The 14908-nt window shown below is 45.3% G+C and overlaps 3 protein-coding genes across 3 annotated transcripts; 1 reads left to right on the top strand and 2 right to left on the bottom strand.

Annotated features, from left to right (window-relative positions):
- Positions 1–2085: 2085 nt before the first annotated feature.
- Positions 2086–4107, top strand: DFL_004335 (uncharacterized protein; the record flags this gene model as incomplete). The annotated part of the gene is made up of 2 exons (XM_067633415.1): positions 2086–2349; positions 2407–4107. The coding sequence occupies 2 exons, from the start codon at positions 2086–2088 to the stop codon at positions 4105–4107; spliced, it is 1965 nt and encodes a 654-aa protein (XP_067491585.1).
- A 4027-nt stretch (positions 4108–8134) lies between these two features.
- Positions 8135–9677, bottom strand: DFL_004334 (uncharacterized protein; the record flags this gene model as incomplete). The annotated part of the gene is made up of 2 exons (XM_067633414.1): positions 8135–9592; positions 9672–9677. 2 exons carry the CDS (start codon positions 9675–9677, stop codon positions 8135–8137), a joined length of 1464 nt encoding a protein of 487 aa, XP_067491584.1.
- Positions 9678–10806: 1129 nt separating this feature from the next.
- Positions 10807–13527, bottom strand: DFL_004333 (uncharacterized protein; the record flags this gene model as incomplete). Its single annotated transcript, XM_067633413.1, has 4 exons — positions 10807–12816; positions 12902–13341; positions 13404–13438; positions 13523–13527. The coding sequence occupies 4 exons, from the start codon at positions 13525–13527 to the stop codon at positions 10807–10809; spliced, it is 2490 nt and encodes an 829-aa protein (XP_067491583.1).
- Between the last annotated feature and the right edge of the window lie 1381 nt (positions 13528–14908).

Here is a 14908-nt window from a genome sequence, read left to right as displayed (position 1 = left end):
CATAAATAAAAAAGAAACTGAAAGGGAAAACTAGAAAAAGGAAAAGGAAGGACTAAAAAATCGTACAAGAAGGCGCAGATCCCATCGGTGGATACTCATCCTGAGCATCCCCAGGCTTCTTCTCACAAGTACACCATTGATCCTTTGGGACCGAATCTAGTATACTTGGCTTGTGCATGCCGCAGCCTATATCATCCAATCAGTATACTTCCACATAGTAATACCACCACCAACCTAACTACCGGTGTCAGAGGGCATAAGAAGGAGGGTGGAACGTACCAAACCAGGTCTTGCCATCTACATATGCAAGTGCGGGAAGTTAGCCTTAGCTGATCTAGGGTGCTTATTATTGAGGAGGGTATTTACATACTGCAAGTACTGCAAGTAGCGGAGCGGCACATTATGAAAAGAGGGCGAACGAATAGAAGTCGATTCGGAACGGGGCGTGTGTGTGGAAGTTGGGATGATGGGTAATGCGGGGTTACACCGGTGAACCGATTTTTTATAATGTAATGGAGGGGAATGCTAAAGTGTTAAGCGGGAGTTTGCTTGACAAAATGATGCAATCGGTGTAGATGAGGCTTAAAGCTCTTCTAATATGCACGGTTTACTTTTTTCTTAGAATGGAATTTGGGAAGGAGAAAATGGGTTATAAACTTCCTCCGAGATGAATTCGGAGACTTTTCGATATTAATTCGATGGGTTTGGGATATCAATGATAAGGATTGATATTGATATCTATCGGCTCAGCCGTACGGCGCCTGTTCGGAGATGCCGGATGCTGGCCAATTTACTATCGGGTACGGGTTTGGGTGAAGGGATGTTGGAAAATGGAGGCAACGCAGTTCGTGGTCGTATGATCGTGGTGTTTGGCTGACTGATATGAAAAGGTCTGGAATGTCTGTAATTTAGGCTATTGATTTACTTTCATAATCAGAAAACGACAAACTACATTCAAAAAGCGGTTTATCTAAGAGGTATGGAGATCTTGATATTAGACTTCGATGAGTTTTGATGGTTTTACCGGAATTATTATCATGCTTGATGTAATCCTGTGTCGTTAGATATGGACATTTTCGAGGGTGAGGCCAGGCAATCAAAAATTACTGACATAATTTATAAAGATGTTAGTAATATCAAAATAGTTGCCAAGGTCCTTATCGAGTTCCTGTCGGACGGCTTGAGACGGAGGCCCCTAACATACACATATACTATTATCTAGTCTTGTACCCAGACGGTGTACTTCACCAAAGGGGATTTGCGTTATCTCTATTTTGCATGTTTATACAATTTATTGCGCATTGGATTTCTCAATCTCATTTTGTTTTGCCATAGTCCCCTAGTCCACGATGCGATTAATTGAATTATTGGGCACCCTCTACACACCAGGTCAGTTAAGATATCGTCAAAGGGTTGGTAATTTTGTGTGTAAAACTTCTCCCGAGGGTACTTTATACCCTTTCGTATGCACATTGAAGTAAATGGTATAAACGTTTAGGCAGTATGTATTCAATTTGGTCTTAGGGTTGATTAATGGTGGGTTTTCTGTAATATACTATATTTGGCCATATTGTAGACTACCTGTGTGTATTTATACCCTTTTGATTGAAGCTGAATATCTAAGTGGATACTATACCGACTTGGTTTTATTCCCAAGACATTAGCGCTATACTGGTCGAATACACCCGATGTATGGTTATAGTGGTCTAGTCTGGTTGTCAGAGAATGTTGGAATTTAGTGGTTGCCGTGTTGTCATGACGCGCCACACATTTTTGGCGGTTGCCATCCAAACAAAGCTCGCCAGCCAACGGTGTCCATCGCCAGTCTTCCCGAACAACTTCCTTCTATTATATCTCCTCTACCCCCAACGACGGCCCTCGAACCCCCCTTCTTTCAGGCCCCCCCCTGTCAGTCGGATAACATTGACTTTATCTTGTAGACAGAGCCTAAGCATACTAAGGGAGAGCCTCTTCTACTACCCCCCGCTGTCTCTGTGAGACGCGACATCCCCACTCCGCTCATCGACATCAACATCATCATCAACACTCCTAACATCACCATATAGGTTAATTACCACATCGACAATGTTCTACTCCGAGACCCTTCTCAGCAAGACCGGGCCTTTGGCTCGAGTCTGGCTATCCGCCAATCTCGAACGAAAGCTCACAAAGTCCAACATTTTAACTTCAAACATTCAAACCTCTGTCGATGCGATCGTTGGAGAAGACCAAGCTCCCATGGCGTTGAGGTTGAGTGGTCAGCTGTTATTGGGTGTCGTTAGGATTTATAGTCGAAAGGCGAGATATCTGCTGGATGATTGTAGTGAGGCTCTGATGAAAATAAAGATGGTATGATCGAATAGCTTCATGATGGTGACTGTGTTGTATTCTAACGGAGAGGAATAGGCTTTCAGACCTGGAAACGTCGATCTGCCGGTAAATGCTATTATTGCGAAGGACTCCCTTATCTTGAAGGATCAAGTCGTCTCTGCCCAGGACCTGTTGCTCCCCGAGCCTCTTGACTTCGACCGTACCATGACTGTGGGAACCCGTGCCGCTGTCTCCCGCCGTGAAGACATCACTCTAGGCGATGCCGACGACTTCCTTGTTGGGGACTCTCAATTGGAAATTGGACGTGGTGGCACTCAAATCGCTAGTCATAACACCCTGAACCTAGAAGACGATTTGCAACTCGAAGATGACTTGGGACTGGACATCGGCGACGACTTGGGATTGGATATCGCAGACAACGACCCATTCGCCGATACTTCACTCTCACTCGAAATGGGACGAGACGCCCCCATGCCCCGCGACCTCGCCGACGAATTCTCTCGTGATGGAGACGGCGACTTCGCCATGAAGGAACTTGATTTTAATGACACAGGAGATATCTCGCGTGGTGACCTGGGCCCGGGACTAGGAGGTGATACCTTCGAGATGGAAGACGATCTCCAACTCGACATCAATGATGACACCATCCTACCCCCCGCCCCAGAGGATGAAACCGCCGCCGACGGCGCTGCTACTCCCCGCGCAGAACGCGAAGACTCCCCCCTTACTGAGGTGGGTTCCGAAGGTGAGCGAGAGCTCGAGCGTGTTGTTCGAAACCTCGATATCAGCGATTTCGACCCACTCCGTCTCCCCTCGGAGATGGAGGAGGAAGTTGTACCGCAACCTTCAAATTCTCGCAGCGCTGCCAGGAAGAAGAAGGTCCCGTTCGATGCCACCACTGAGATGAAAACCAAGCAAATCAAAGCTCAGCAGGAGGACAGAACTCGTATCCTCAAGGATCCTCTTTTCCTTCATCGTGATCCTGCCATGCTTGCTCTCATGTCACTTCAAGCATCCAATGGCTTCGCAAACAGTATATTCTACCCCAAGGGCGTTCATCCTGACGTCGCCAAGCTCCTCTCCCCTGAATTCGTCAAGGAGATGACTGATAGAAAGCGCAAGCGTGCTCTTGAAACCGAAGCCCCAGACACCGAAACTGGCGGCTCTCCATCTCGCAAATCCCCCCGTCTCGACATTGATGAAGAGGAAGAAAACGTTGTCAACGCCACCGCCCATGATATCACTGCTGAAGGCGAAGAAATTCAAATCCCTGGCGCCGATGAATTCGAGTATAACGCACCCGGAGGCGGCATCGACGACACCTTCGACACCAGCATCGGCGGCGTAGGCTTCCAACCCCACCACGAACAAACCCTCGACGATCTCCCCGAAGAAGAACAAGAACCCCAACCCGAAATCGTCAGCCAGGCTACCACCCACGCCGTCCACCTCCTCCGTGAAAAATTCACAGAGCCAATCGGTAGAACCGGCCGGTCGAACCAGAGTCAATCGCAGACGAAGGAGGAAGTCGTGTTCAGCAATATGTTCCCTAAGAGCCAGACGACCAGAATTGACGCAACCAAAATGTTCTTTGAAATTTTGGTGTTGGCTACCAAGGATGCCATCGCTGTTAAGCAGGGCGAAGACGCGGAGATTAGAGTTAGAGGAAAGAAGGCGCTTTGGGGAGAATGGGCTGAACATGGAGCTGATGAGAAGGAAGGCGAGATGGGAGGTGTCGCGGTTGGACCTGCGCCTCCTACGCAGGTTGCTGCTTAATCTTCTTTTCTTGTGATAGTTCCTTTTGGCCATATCGTTTTTACTGTCTTGTTTCTTTGTTTTCTGATATTTTGTCGGAGGAATTATCAATTTCTTGGCAGACCTTTTGGAAAGAAACGATTGGAATAAAAAAAAAAAAAAAAAAAAAAAAAAAAAAATCGGATTTCTCATAACCCATCTGGTCTCGTCTTCTTCATTTCATGTTCTTTGTGTTTGCTTTTTGTTTGCAATTGCTATATGATCGGGGAGTTAACGGTGCTTTTTGAGATTCCCTTTTTACTCTTCGATATCCTCTCTAAAGTTCCTTGTGCGCGTATTGTATCCCCCCCCCCCATGATTTTTTCTTTGTTTCTGATATTCGTCACTTCGATGGATTCTTTTTGGGTTTCGAGTTGTTTTTCCGTTTTTGTTTGGTTTATCATTGTAATGGCTTGTAAACGATTAGGGTAGATTATATTAGTAGCTACAATTTCTATGGAATATGATTATTCTTCTGCTATTTATACCGTCTATAATAACATAGTGTACATGCCCTCTAGTTCCCTAGAGTATATAAGTACCTCGTGGGTATGTATTTCTATAATCGGTACAAATAAACTACCCCCCAAACCACCTCCCCCACCCACCCCTAATCTCGCGTTCAACCTCCACTTCTCCCGTAAACCCCACATACCCTTCATTCCCTCCCAACTTACAAACCCTAAGCGTAATTTTCACCTCCCTTTCATTCTTCAACCCTGTTTCTTTAATAACTCTTTTTGTAATAAACATTACCATTTGCCTTAACGTCGTTGGTTCCATTGGTGGTTTTGGGGAAAGGAAGTTTTTGTGGTTTCTTGAATTCGTAGTATTTGTCGTAATCGGCTCTGGTGACGAAGGTGTATGGTTAGGCCGAGCGATACGGAATGGGTATTCGGTACTCCAGTATGTTCTTTTATCTTTTCGCTTTTTTGCTGCTGTGAGGGGTGTGCTGACTTTTAATAATACCACTATCTTCCTTAAATCCATGTTCTCGAGGACGTCTGTATCCTTTTTCAACGGAACCCATAACCAATAATCATCCAATATACCCTCGCTTTTCCTTCCTCTTCCTCTTTCCTTCTCGTGGGATGTTGAAAGATGTAACCTAGCAACCATAACAGACTTCAACCCCGCATCCCTCCCCCCGTCGATTGTTGTAACTGCAATACCTCAACCTTTGCAGTTTTAAAGTCGTTGTTAAGGACTATTATCCGTAAGGTGTAGTCTTTTAGTAATTTGTGAATTCCGGGGTATGTGGCGGTGTAATAGCGTTTTGAACGGAGTATGGAGTCTTGGAGGAGGGAGGCGAAGAAGGGGTGGATGGAGGATAATACTATGTGAGATGAGAAGGGGAGATAGGAGAGGATTTGGAAGTGGAGTTCGGGGGGGAGGGAGAAGAGGGTGGTTGATTGTGGGGAAAGCATGGTAGAGTTTGGTTTGAATGGTCGACGGAGGGTGGAGAGGAGGTGGTAGGTTGAGGTGAAGGGTGATTTTAGAGGTGGAGGATGTGTTGGATATGTTGCATCTTTTTTGGGGCGAGAGGTGAGGCTGATGCGGTGCTCTAAAGCTCTAGAGATGGCTCCGAATTGAAAGAATAAAGAGAAAAAAAGTCCTTGAAGCCAAGAATATGGTAGAGCTATGCAGGATTTATTTCTATCTTCTTGATTAGTTGGGGTTTTATGCCTTAGTATGGAAAGTTCCTACCGGACAGGGCTGCAGCGAATTTCAAAGGGATCGAGGCTGCAGGACGCGGGAATTGCCACGCATTTGCATAGGCTTTATATCCCCATGGTTTCGACAAAAGTGCAGAGGATTTCAAAGAATCTGGCCACTTATGTGCAGGTTGGTAACGTTAACGCTTTGACTCGACTCGGCCGACCCCTTTGAGTCTTATCGATCTTGAAGTTGGAGTTTGAAAGGCCACTGTGACATTTTTTTTCGTTTTCCAAGAAGAAAATGGTGATTGCGTGGGCGGTTTGCGTGGTGTTTAGAGTCAGCGAACTGTGCAGCCGGCTGTACATGTAGCTGGAATTTTATACTACCCCGCTGGCGGGCGCGCTAGCCAGCTGGATAGTGATATTTTATTCTTGGAAATACCGAGAGGATCCCAACTCTGGAACTGTTTAGTTGTTAAATTCAAAGCTAATACACTGGTCTTGCATTTATTATTGATTCCATTATTCAAATGGAATAGAACAAAAGAAACCAAAAGAAGGATAAACCTGTAGTAGGATTACGCTACCTAAAATCCACGTCTCAGTCAACGCAATTGCACGGGTCGAACTTAAATTGCATTGGACCCAGTTCTGGGGATGGGATCATATCAGGCAATACCTTACAGTCGCTGGCGCACAACCACATTTGAATATTGACAACTGGCCCATGATCGATCGATTCCGTTTTTACGTTTCTAAACCTGTGTACTTGTATTCATAACTATCCACACATCCAAGATTCAACAATTTACAAATTCAAGAGAAAAAAAGAATATCTAAACGCTACGAATATTTCCTTAACTATACCTATAATCCCCCTAATTATCCGGCGATACCTAATCTTCTATGGGATAAACTACAAAAGTAATATCCTTATCCTTAATAAGCATAAAATCAACATTCACCTTCCTCACCTCCCCTTCCTCCAACTTTTGGCGTTCAGTCGCCACCTGGGCTACATACTCCAAAAAAGTTTTAAACGTAATACTCTCCCTCTCAGCATCAGTAGCTATCCGCCGCCTAATAGTTTTCCTACTTTTCAACGTACCCGTTTTAATTTCGTTTGTCGCCAAGAGCAGTATAATTGTACAATTGTGAGAGGGCTTGTCATCATGATGAAACGAAAGTCCGTTGTTACTAAACATAGGATATATCCTTCTGAATAATTTTCGTTTGGGGGTATAATTTGGGTTTAATTTGAGTAGGGTGTCGTTCATGACAAAATTATTCTGTGGGTTTATATGTACCACTTCTCTTTCCTTTGAAATTGTCGTCATTGCAGAAACCTCTGAAAAAGAATCATCCGACGACGACGACGACGATGATATATATTGTAATGAGTTAGACGAAATATTTGATTTTTGACGATATAGCTTCAATTTGTTTTGGGCGAATGGAATAGGTTCCCACGGTGAGTTTGAAGACAATGCGATGGCTTGAATGCCATCTTTAGAAATCTCTATTTCGCAGGGTCGGTGGAAGAATATTTTGTGGTATAAAATGCCTATATATCTCCGTGGCGCGGTGTAGCGATCGTTACTGGCTTTTAAAAGAGTGTAGTCTTGTCCATGGTTCCAGAGGATTTCTCCCCAGATACGGGATGCGAGGGAACATGCCAGCTGGGTTTCCCAGGGGAGGTAGGAGAAGATATGAATGGCGATTTCTGCGGGGAGGTATCTGTCGATTGGGGTTGTGGGAGGGGTTATGCCTAATGCTGTATTGAAGAAATTTCGGGCTTTTGAGGCTGTGGAAGTTGTATATCTTTTTGTGACTTTGAGGAGTCTTGAGATGAGGTTGGGTTTAACCGGTTTTGGGGATTCATCTCTGGTGGAGGCAACGCGGTGTGATCTTAAGCTTGTTGGAATTTGGGAAGAGGCAATTGAGGGCAGAGAATAAAGACTGGAGGATGGACTGGGTTCTGGAAAAGCCAGGGAATCGATATCGTCATCTTGTAGTGTCGACATTGTGAATCAATGGGACTATACGTATATTGCTTTGTAGTCATGTACGTGTTTATGAAGATAGAGATATGCTTTTATATCGATGTTATTTTAGGATCTTTGTATGAGGAGGGTATTACGTAGTTGCTTGTTTTAGGACAGCGGCTGATACCATCTTTACGAGATTTCGGCTCCACTTTTGCATAACTATGCATATATCTGCACGAGGATATCCGCCGCTGGATAGTATGCATATGATGCCATGATACATAGAATTAGAATCAATGAAATTCATAAAAGAAAATGCAGCCTTAAAAGCATTAAAAATTATGATTGATTGGCCCGGAAAAATCATTCCACTTCACTCCCACCAGCCAAACTAACAACCACCCCAGGAATTTCCTTCCTAAACTGTTCAATTCCCCCAAAAGCCTTCCCGTACCTCACAAAATCATCATATCTAATATCTACATACGCCCACTTCCAATTAACCCTCATCCCAAACCTCCTCTTCATAACCCACTCCCAAAACGCATACTCCGACCATCCAAACTCAAAATATCTCCTCCCCGCATCCCCTCCATCCTCTCCAGGTCCAGGATCCCCAAGTTCCTGCCCTACTTTACTAATTAATTGATAAATCACATCCGAGACTTCGGTGTGTTTCAACGGTTGTCCGTTACTATCGTTACCCTGTAGGTTTGGTGGAACGGGACCGTAAGAGTGGGTTTTGAAGTCTTCGATTGTACTTGGCATCATTGCGTCTCCGACACCGTAGATCGCGTGGAAGACGACGGGGATGGTGGTTAATGAGATGTCGTCGCGGTTTAAGGCGTATAGTAGCTTCTCGTGGGTTAGTCTTACGGGCTCGAGAAGGCTGTCCATGCGTTCTCGCATGCGCATCCAGACTTCGTAACAGTTGTTGAGGATCATCATTTGTTGGATTTCTGCAGCTGTGGAGATGTCGAAGAGGTATTCTTCTTCCTCTCCTTCTTTTTCGGTTTTGTTTCTCTTTTTTGAGAGGGGGGCTTTCTTTCGTGTGAATTTCATCCGTTTCTTAGCCCTTTCGCAAAGGTAGGCGGCTATCTCATCGAAAGCCTCCGCTAACCCTCCCTGCTTCATTTCTCTGAATTTCTCTTTATTAAAAACATCCCATTCCATCAAATATTCCACTTCGTCATCCCTTAACTGTCTCATCGGTAGATAATACTCCCTCAGTCTCTCCGTATTTTTATTAATTATACCGGGAGCACCGGAATCAACCGCTGCGGCGATATATGGATCATTTGAAACCTCTCTCGGCCAAAAGATCTCATACCCTTCCCTAAGATTTGCAGCAATCGGACTCCCTGTGAAGAAAGGCTCATAATAACGATTCGTTAGAATAGCCGAAAGAGTGAAAAAGTTGTACATTCCACCGTAGACGAGGGTTTCAAGATCTGACTCCTCATAATCATTATCAGAATCTGCAGAAGTTGAATTGTGGGTACACCCGTTTTTATTTGCTTGCTCCCGTTGTTGCTGTCGGTATTCACATTCCTTTGGCAGCGGGATGTAAGTAGACTTTTGTGTAAGACATGCAAAATGAGTAGTTGTTGTAGGATGATGTGAGAGATAGAAAGAATAGTCGATGAATAGTTTGAGTTCAAGGATCTTCTTTGCCTCAGAAGCCGAGGCCTTAGCGGCACCGGCTGATATGAGAGTATTAATTGATACTCTAGAAGGTGGAGGAGGGGAAATGGTAGCAAGGCCCTTGGTGAAATGTACCAAATGAGTGTAGTATGCTGCTGCATGCTCTGTGGCTCGAACCTACATATTCACACCCCCAAGATTAGGTTAGTTGAACCGTGTATCCCCGAGCATGGAATTTGATATGGTTGGTTCTTACAGCCATTAACGCATCATCAAAAGCTGGGATTGAATTCCGACCGATATATGAAATTATTGATGTCGAAAAGCTTTCCCAGATGAGGTGCAGATGTTTGCATGTTGCAATAAGTGACAGTGCTTGCTTGAAGCTACTGCAGGACCGAATGATCCCGATTAGGACCTCTGTTGAAAGGTTTAAAAGTAGTGAGATTGGTTGATCCATGGCAAACGATTGATGAGCATGGATGTCTTTGAACCAGAAGGGGGGCTCTGGAGCCTTTTAGTTCCTTCTGACTTAGTGATGTTAAAGTTGTTATCATGAGGGGTAGTGCCTCAGATTGAACTTTACCAATTGTTGGATTTTGCGTGTTGGTGGAACCTGCTCAGCTAGCACGTGCAATGATCAAAGGGGCCATCTATTGGCCTGGAGATGGTTTCGACCACCTCAAGATTAAAAATGAAAGGGATAATATCAACAAGTAAATACAATTTGGATAGATTTGTACTGATAGAGCAATATCTCTGGAACTGGAGGATCAGGATATTATTAGTCTAAAATGGGGAGGGGTTCAGCCTCATCGAAAGCTGATAATTAATATATCAGGCTGGGGTTGTTTTCTTTCAAGGATGCTAGTACTTAACCCTCGGGTCCAACACGGAACTCTCCATTTTAAAGCGAGCGAATTCTTGCAGCCTTGTGGCTGCAGGCATCGATGAGCTCAGACATCGCGAGATAGCATCGCTATGACTGCCAGGCTTGCTAGTAATTTGTGTTAAGGATCCGGCTGACTACTTCACTGTGCATTAGCTTTCGTATACGTATACATTATCACTGTTATCATTTTTGAGTACCAAAAGTTTCAAAAGTGCAAAGACCAAAAAAAAGGAATCCAATTGGTCCTTTTCTTCAGCAAAAAAAAAAAAAAAAAAAAAAGCCATAAGCAATAAACAAAGGTGCAAAAAAGGGTGAATAGATATAAATAAAAAAATTCAAATGCAAGGATATCCAGAACACAACGATAGATAGCTCCAGTTCCAACCTTCAAACTTTGTCCAAACTATGTTACAATTCAATCAGTAGTTAAGTATTTGTACAGATTCGAATCTAAATTCTCCCCAGCCACGCTAAATTTTCTCACTCTTCAGTTATGTACTTAGTTGATTCCACCCCATCTGCTGTACCCATTGATGCCGTTCTTACCCGTTGGCATCACCATCTGCTGTACAGGCGTCCCTGTGGGCTGCGGAGCGCCTCCCTTTCCAGGCAGTGGTATGATGCCATTTCTACCATTCACACTTTTAATTCCAAAATTGATGGCCACGCATACAAGCATCAAGATGCAGAGTGCCGTAGGACCCCATGCGTCGTGGTATCTCACCGCTCGTCGTCTTCTAATCTTCTGATGCCTCCAGACAAACATCATCATGGAGTACAACAGAGTTAAAATAGCAAGGGCCATAAACCCCAAACTTGCATATCGCGTCCTGTGGTCTCCGAAGTTGAGTAGCGTAGCTGCGATAGTAGAGATGTAGATACTGTATTCCAGCCACGAGAGGAAAGTTCGCTCGTTTGCAAAGTATACCTTTGGCTCGATACGGACGGGGACGAAGATTCGCTTTCCGGGTGGAGCAATGAAACGTTTGCGGCCTGCACCGGCTAGGGTATTGAAACCGACATTGGAGCCGGGTTCAACGGACGGAATTGGTTTGGGGACTAGATAGCGACCGATGATTACTAGCTTCTTGCCAACGTTTCGAGCCTTACGCTTGAGAATGCGGTAGTTGTCGTGAGGTGAGTACCAATGATAAGGCTCGTCATCGTCACTTTCAAGCCCAGAGTCTTCGCCATCGGAATCATAGAGGGGATAATCTTCAGCAAAGAAATCATCCTCCTCCTCCTCTAGTGTCTCTCCGACTCGCTCTTCCTCGTCTTGTACATTTCCAGGGGCTCTAGGGACATCCGATCTACCGTTGGGCTCAGGAATTGGCAAACGGCGACGGAGACTAGTTGGGCTGCTTGGGCTGGTAATATCTGTATCAGAGTCGTCCTCGGAAGTGCCAGTAGTAGATCCCTGGTGTAGACGCTTGATATCAAAACGATGAGTGACTGGTTTCTTAATGTCAACATTCATCTGTGGAAGCCAAAAAGGAAGGATCTTGATGTCCTTGGGAAACAGAGTCGCGGTTCCGTGAAGGAACTTTGAAAACTTGGGAACAGCTTCCACCAAATGGGATGCAATGACATCACGAATCCATTGTGGTGGTTCCTGTCCTGCCTGTGTCTGGAGCTTGACTTCCAAGACGGCATACGGGAACCGTTCGATATCCTCAGGGGGAAGATTTTTAAACGGCCAATCGATACCAATGTCCATTCTCCTCCAGTTGTCACCGGCGCGATTCCGCCCATGGTTGTCTTCACGGATAAGGGTCAATTCCGTATCCAGCGAGATACGCACACGGGCGTCACCGGGAAGCTGGAAGGCAGTACGATGGTAGAAAGATCGCACTACCGGATGAAGGCGCTTAGCGATCATCGTGTACTGGGTCTCTCGTGCCAACGCCTCCAAGTCTTCAATCTCTTTAATTGACTTCTTGCCTTCCTTCCTCATCTTCTCAAACACCTGATCGACGCTCATTCTGCCGGCCAAAAAGTCGTTCACGTTCTTCTCCTTGAGCGCAAAACGAGCCTTCACACTCTTCTCACCAGTCCAATCTTCTCTGTGGGTTTTCCTCTCCACGAACACGGTCTGTGTATCCATACCACCGTACCACCTCAATCTGTGCGCCTCAGCACCTTCGCTCTTCTCCAACCTTCCGAGATACAAGTCGAAATCATCGTTATCGTAGTAAATCGAGGAAATAGCGGAATCTTCCGGTGCAAACTCCTTATTGGGGTTAAATACCAACACAGGTAGATGCTTTAAAATGATAAGCTTCAGCTCGGTGATATTATCGGGATGGACCCAGTACTTGGTCGTCTGTCGCACAAAGTTTTGTTGCGAGCCACCGGCGGCGCTGTCGCCCTTAGCTGGGTTTCCCCGCGTGCGGACGAGGTCGTACAGACGGGAGAGATTGACGATGAACGCATCGTAGTTGTCCTTGAAGAACGGTTTGGCGTTTAGACGGGCGGCAAAAACGGGACGGAGAATCCAGCCGGTTTGTTTCTGTTATTGATTCAATTGAAAGTCGTTAGCATTTCGAATATTTCTGAAAGAACTTGCTGGATTTTTCAGTGAATCGGCGGCCCACATCGTGCTTCTTGACAATCTTCTGGAACCCAGTGTAATTCAACTGAACGTATTTCGCCAGATCGTGAACATCCGAAATGACGTCGCTCAGATCAGCCTCCAGCATCTCAAACTCTTCATCGTTAGGTTCCGACTCGGTCTCTGTATCGGGAACTCCAGCAGCAACACTAGCTCTCCGTCTCGTATTACGTTCCAACAGCTTAATCACGGCTTCGACTTCCTGTTCGGCACCCTTAATTCGACGAACGATCTCTCCGGCCTTGACTTTCTGAAACGTGTAGACTTTGTCTAGTTCTGCCTCGAGGACAGCGACAAACCCGGCTTCGTCATCTTCGGTCCATTCTTTGGCGTTGGGGGCTCTGTAACGGGAGTTCGCGGGGTAGAGGCGATGTTTAAGCTCGTACTTTAAACCGTCGTAGTCAATATAGTAATCGTTATACTCTACAACCTCGTTAGTGCCTATTTACGACTAGATCTCAATACGAGAAAGAAGGGAGAAGTGCCTTTGATGAGGCTTGTTCGCAAGTGTTGACCGAACCTATAATCAGCAGCCAATGAAAGGACCTGGTTAACGGCATACGCGATGAACGAACGTATATTAAGAACGGCACTGCAGACTTACTTCATCTTGGATCGATCTCGATAAAAACAAACCGTTTAAAAACGACAACCGAACGAACAACCAAGCAAGCAAGCACTAACAAAAAAGAACAGCAAAGAATATAATGGATCGTAAGAGAACGGCCTGAAGTAGAGTAAAGATGAAGTTGAAGATGGGTTTGTTTGTTTAATACGGAGAGAAAGCGGAGGATGAATGATATCGGTTGATCGTGAAGTTGCGGTTTGCTTGGGGTTCGTTGCTAGTTTAAAGGCTGGCCGGGATTGACCGTCCTTGCTGCAGCTGGCCTTCTGTTTGGGGGGGCGCAGCGGCAGAAAAAAATCAACTAAGGGCGGCCTGCTTGCAAAGAAACCTCCCACGGATGATGCTGACAACGACATTAACTGGACTGGCTGACAAGGGCAAGATAACTAGCAAGGCTGGGACTTTTCTCCACCCGCACTTGAGGTTAGCAACCCAACGTCGATTAGGTTTTTTAAACTTTGACAGGCTGCAACCAGTGCTAGTAAGTCCTGCTATGATGATGCTATGGAAGGATATACGGTAACTGCCGTTTCGAACAATTCTTCAATCTACTCCAGAGACCCGGAAAATGCAATTTCTCGCTCACTGTTGTCTTCAAGGGATGCTCCTGGTCAATATCCCTCTTGTGCCTGGCTAGGGAATGCCGAAAAGAGCCAAACTTGCCGGGAATTCTCGGTTCTGGCAGGAATTACAGATTCGATATATCAAAGAAGAATGCGGATTTAAAAAAATATCCCTTTAGAAATTTCAAAAGAAGACCCGTCGTATACACTCGATGACGGGAAGTTTACTTACTGGAGCGGTTCAGTAATAATATTCTGCTCACCGATATAGGTACTAACTAGCCTAGCCACTGTCACACTTCGATGCTATTCGAATTCACGCTAAAACGACCCAAAGATATCAAGAAGTCGATGTTCTTGCAGCTCCATTTCTGCCGTGTTTCGAGTTCTCATGGCCTAGCGTCATGGCGTTAAGAGAATCTTGAAAAAAGAAATGGCTTCATGAGAACCCACTCCTACCGCAACCAGCATTCTTGGTCTGCATTACCGAACTATGGGATCAGTAATATCACTAGGCATCAAACTCTTTCCGAATTTTTTTTTTAGACTTCTGAATCGTATTCCAGAAAATTTCTGATTTGATCCGGGAAAAAAAAACCATTTTTGACGGAAGCCCGTAGTGCCTTGACTATATCAATCACATGGGTCCTTTGGGTGGCCAGTGAGCCCCAATTGATTCCCGCTCAAATAAATTTCCGGCCACAGCCTGCTGCCACGGAAAGTCTACGAGAACAGGGAAGCTCAGGCTTATTATGCAATTGTTACTCGCTTGGGCATCGATGCATAGGCGATAAAAAGGTGC

Source organism: Arthrobotrys flagrans (assembly GCF_004000055.1).
Source record: "Arthrobotrys flagrans strain CBS H-5679 chromosome Unknown unitig_0, whole genome shotgun sequence".
Taxonomy (NCBI): domain Eukaryota; kingdom Fungi; phylum Ascomycota; class Orbiliomycetes; order Orbiliales; family Orbiliaceae; genus Arthrobotrys; species Arthrobotrys flagrans.
The sequence above is the reverse complement of the archived record's forward strand: the minus strand, read 5'-3'. Positions and strand labels throughout refer to the sequence as shown.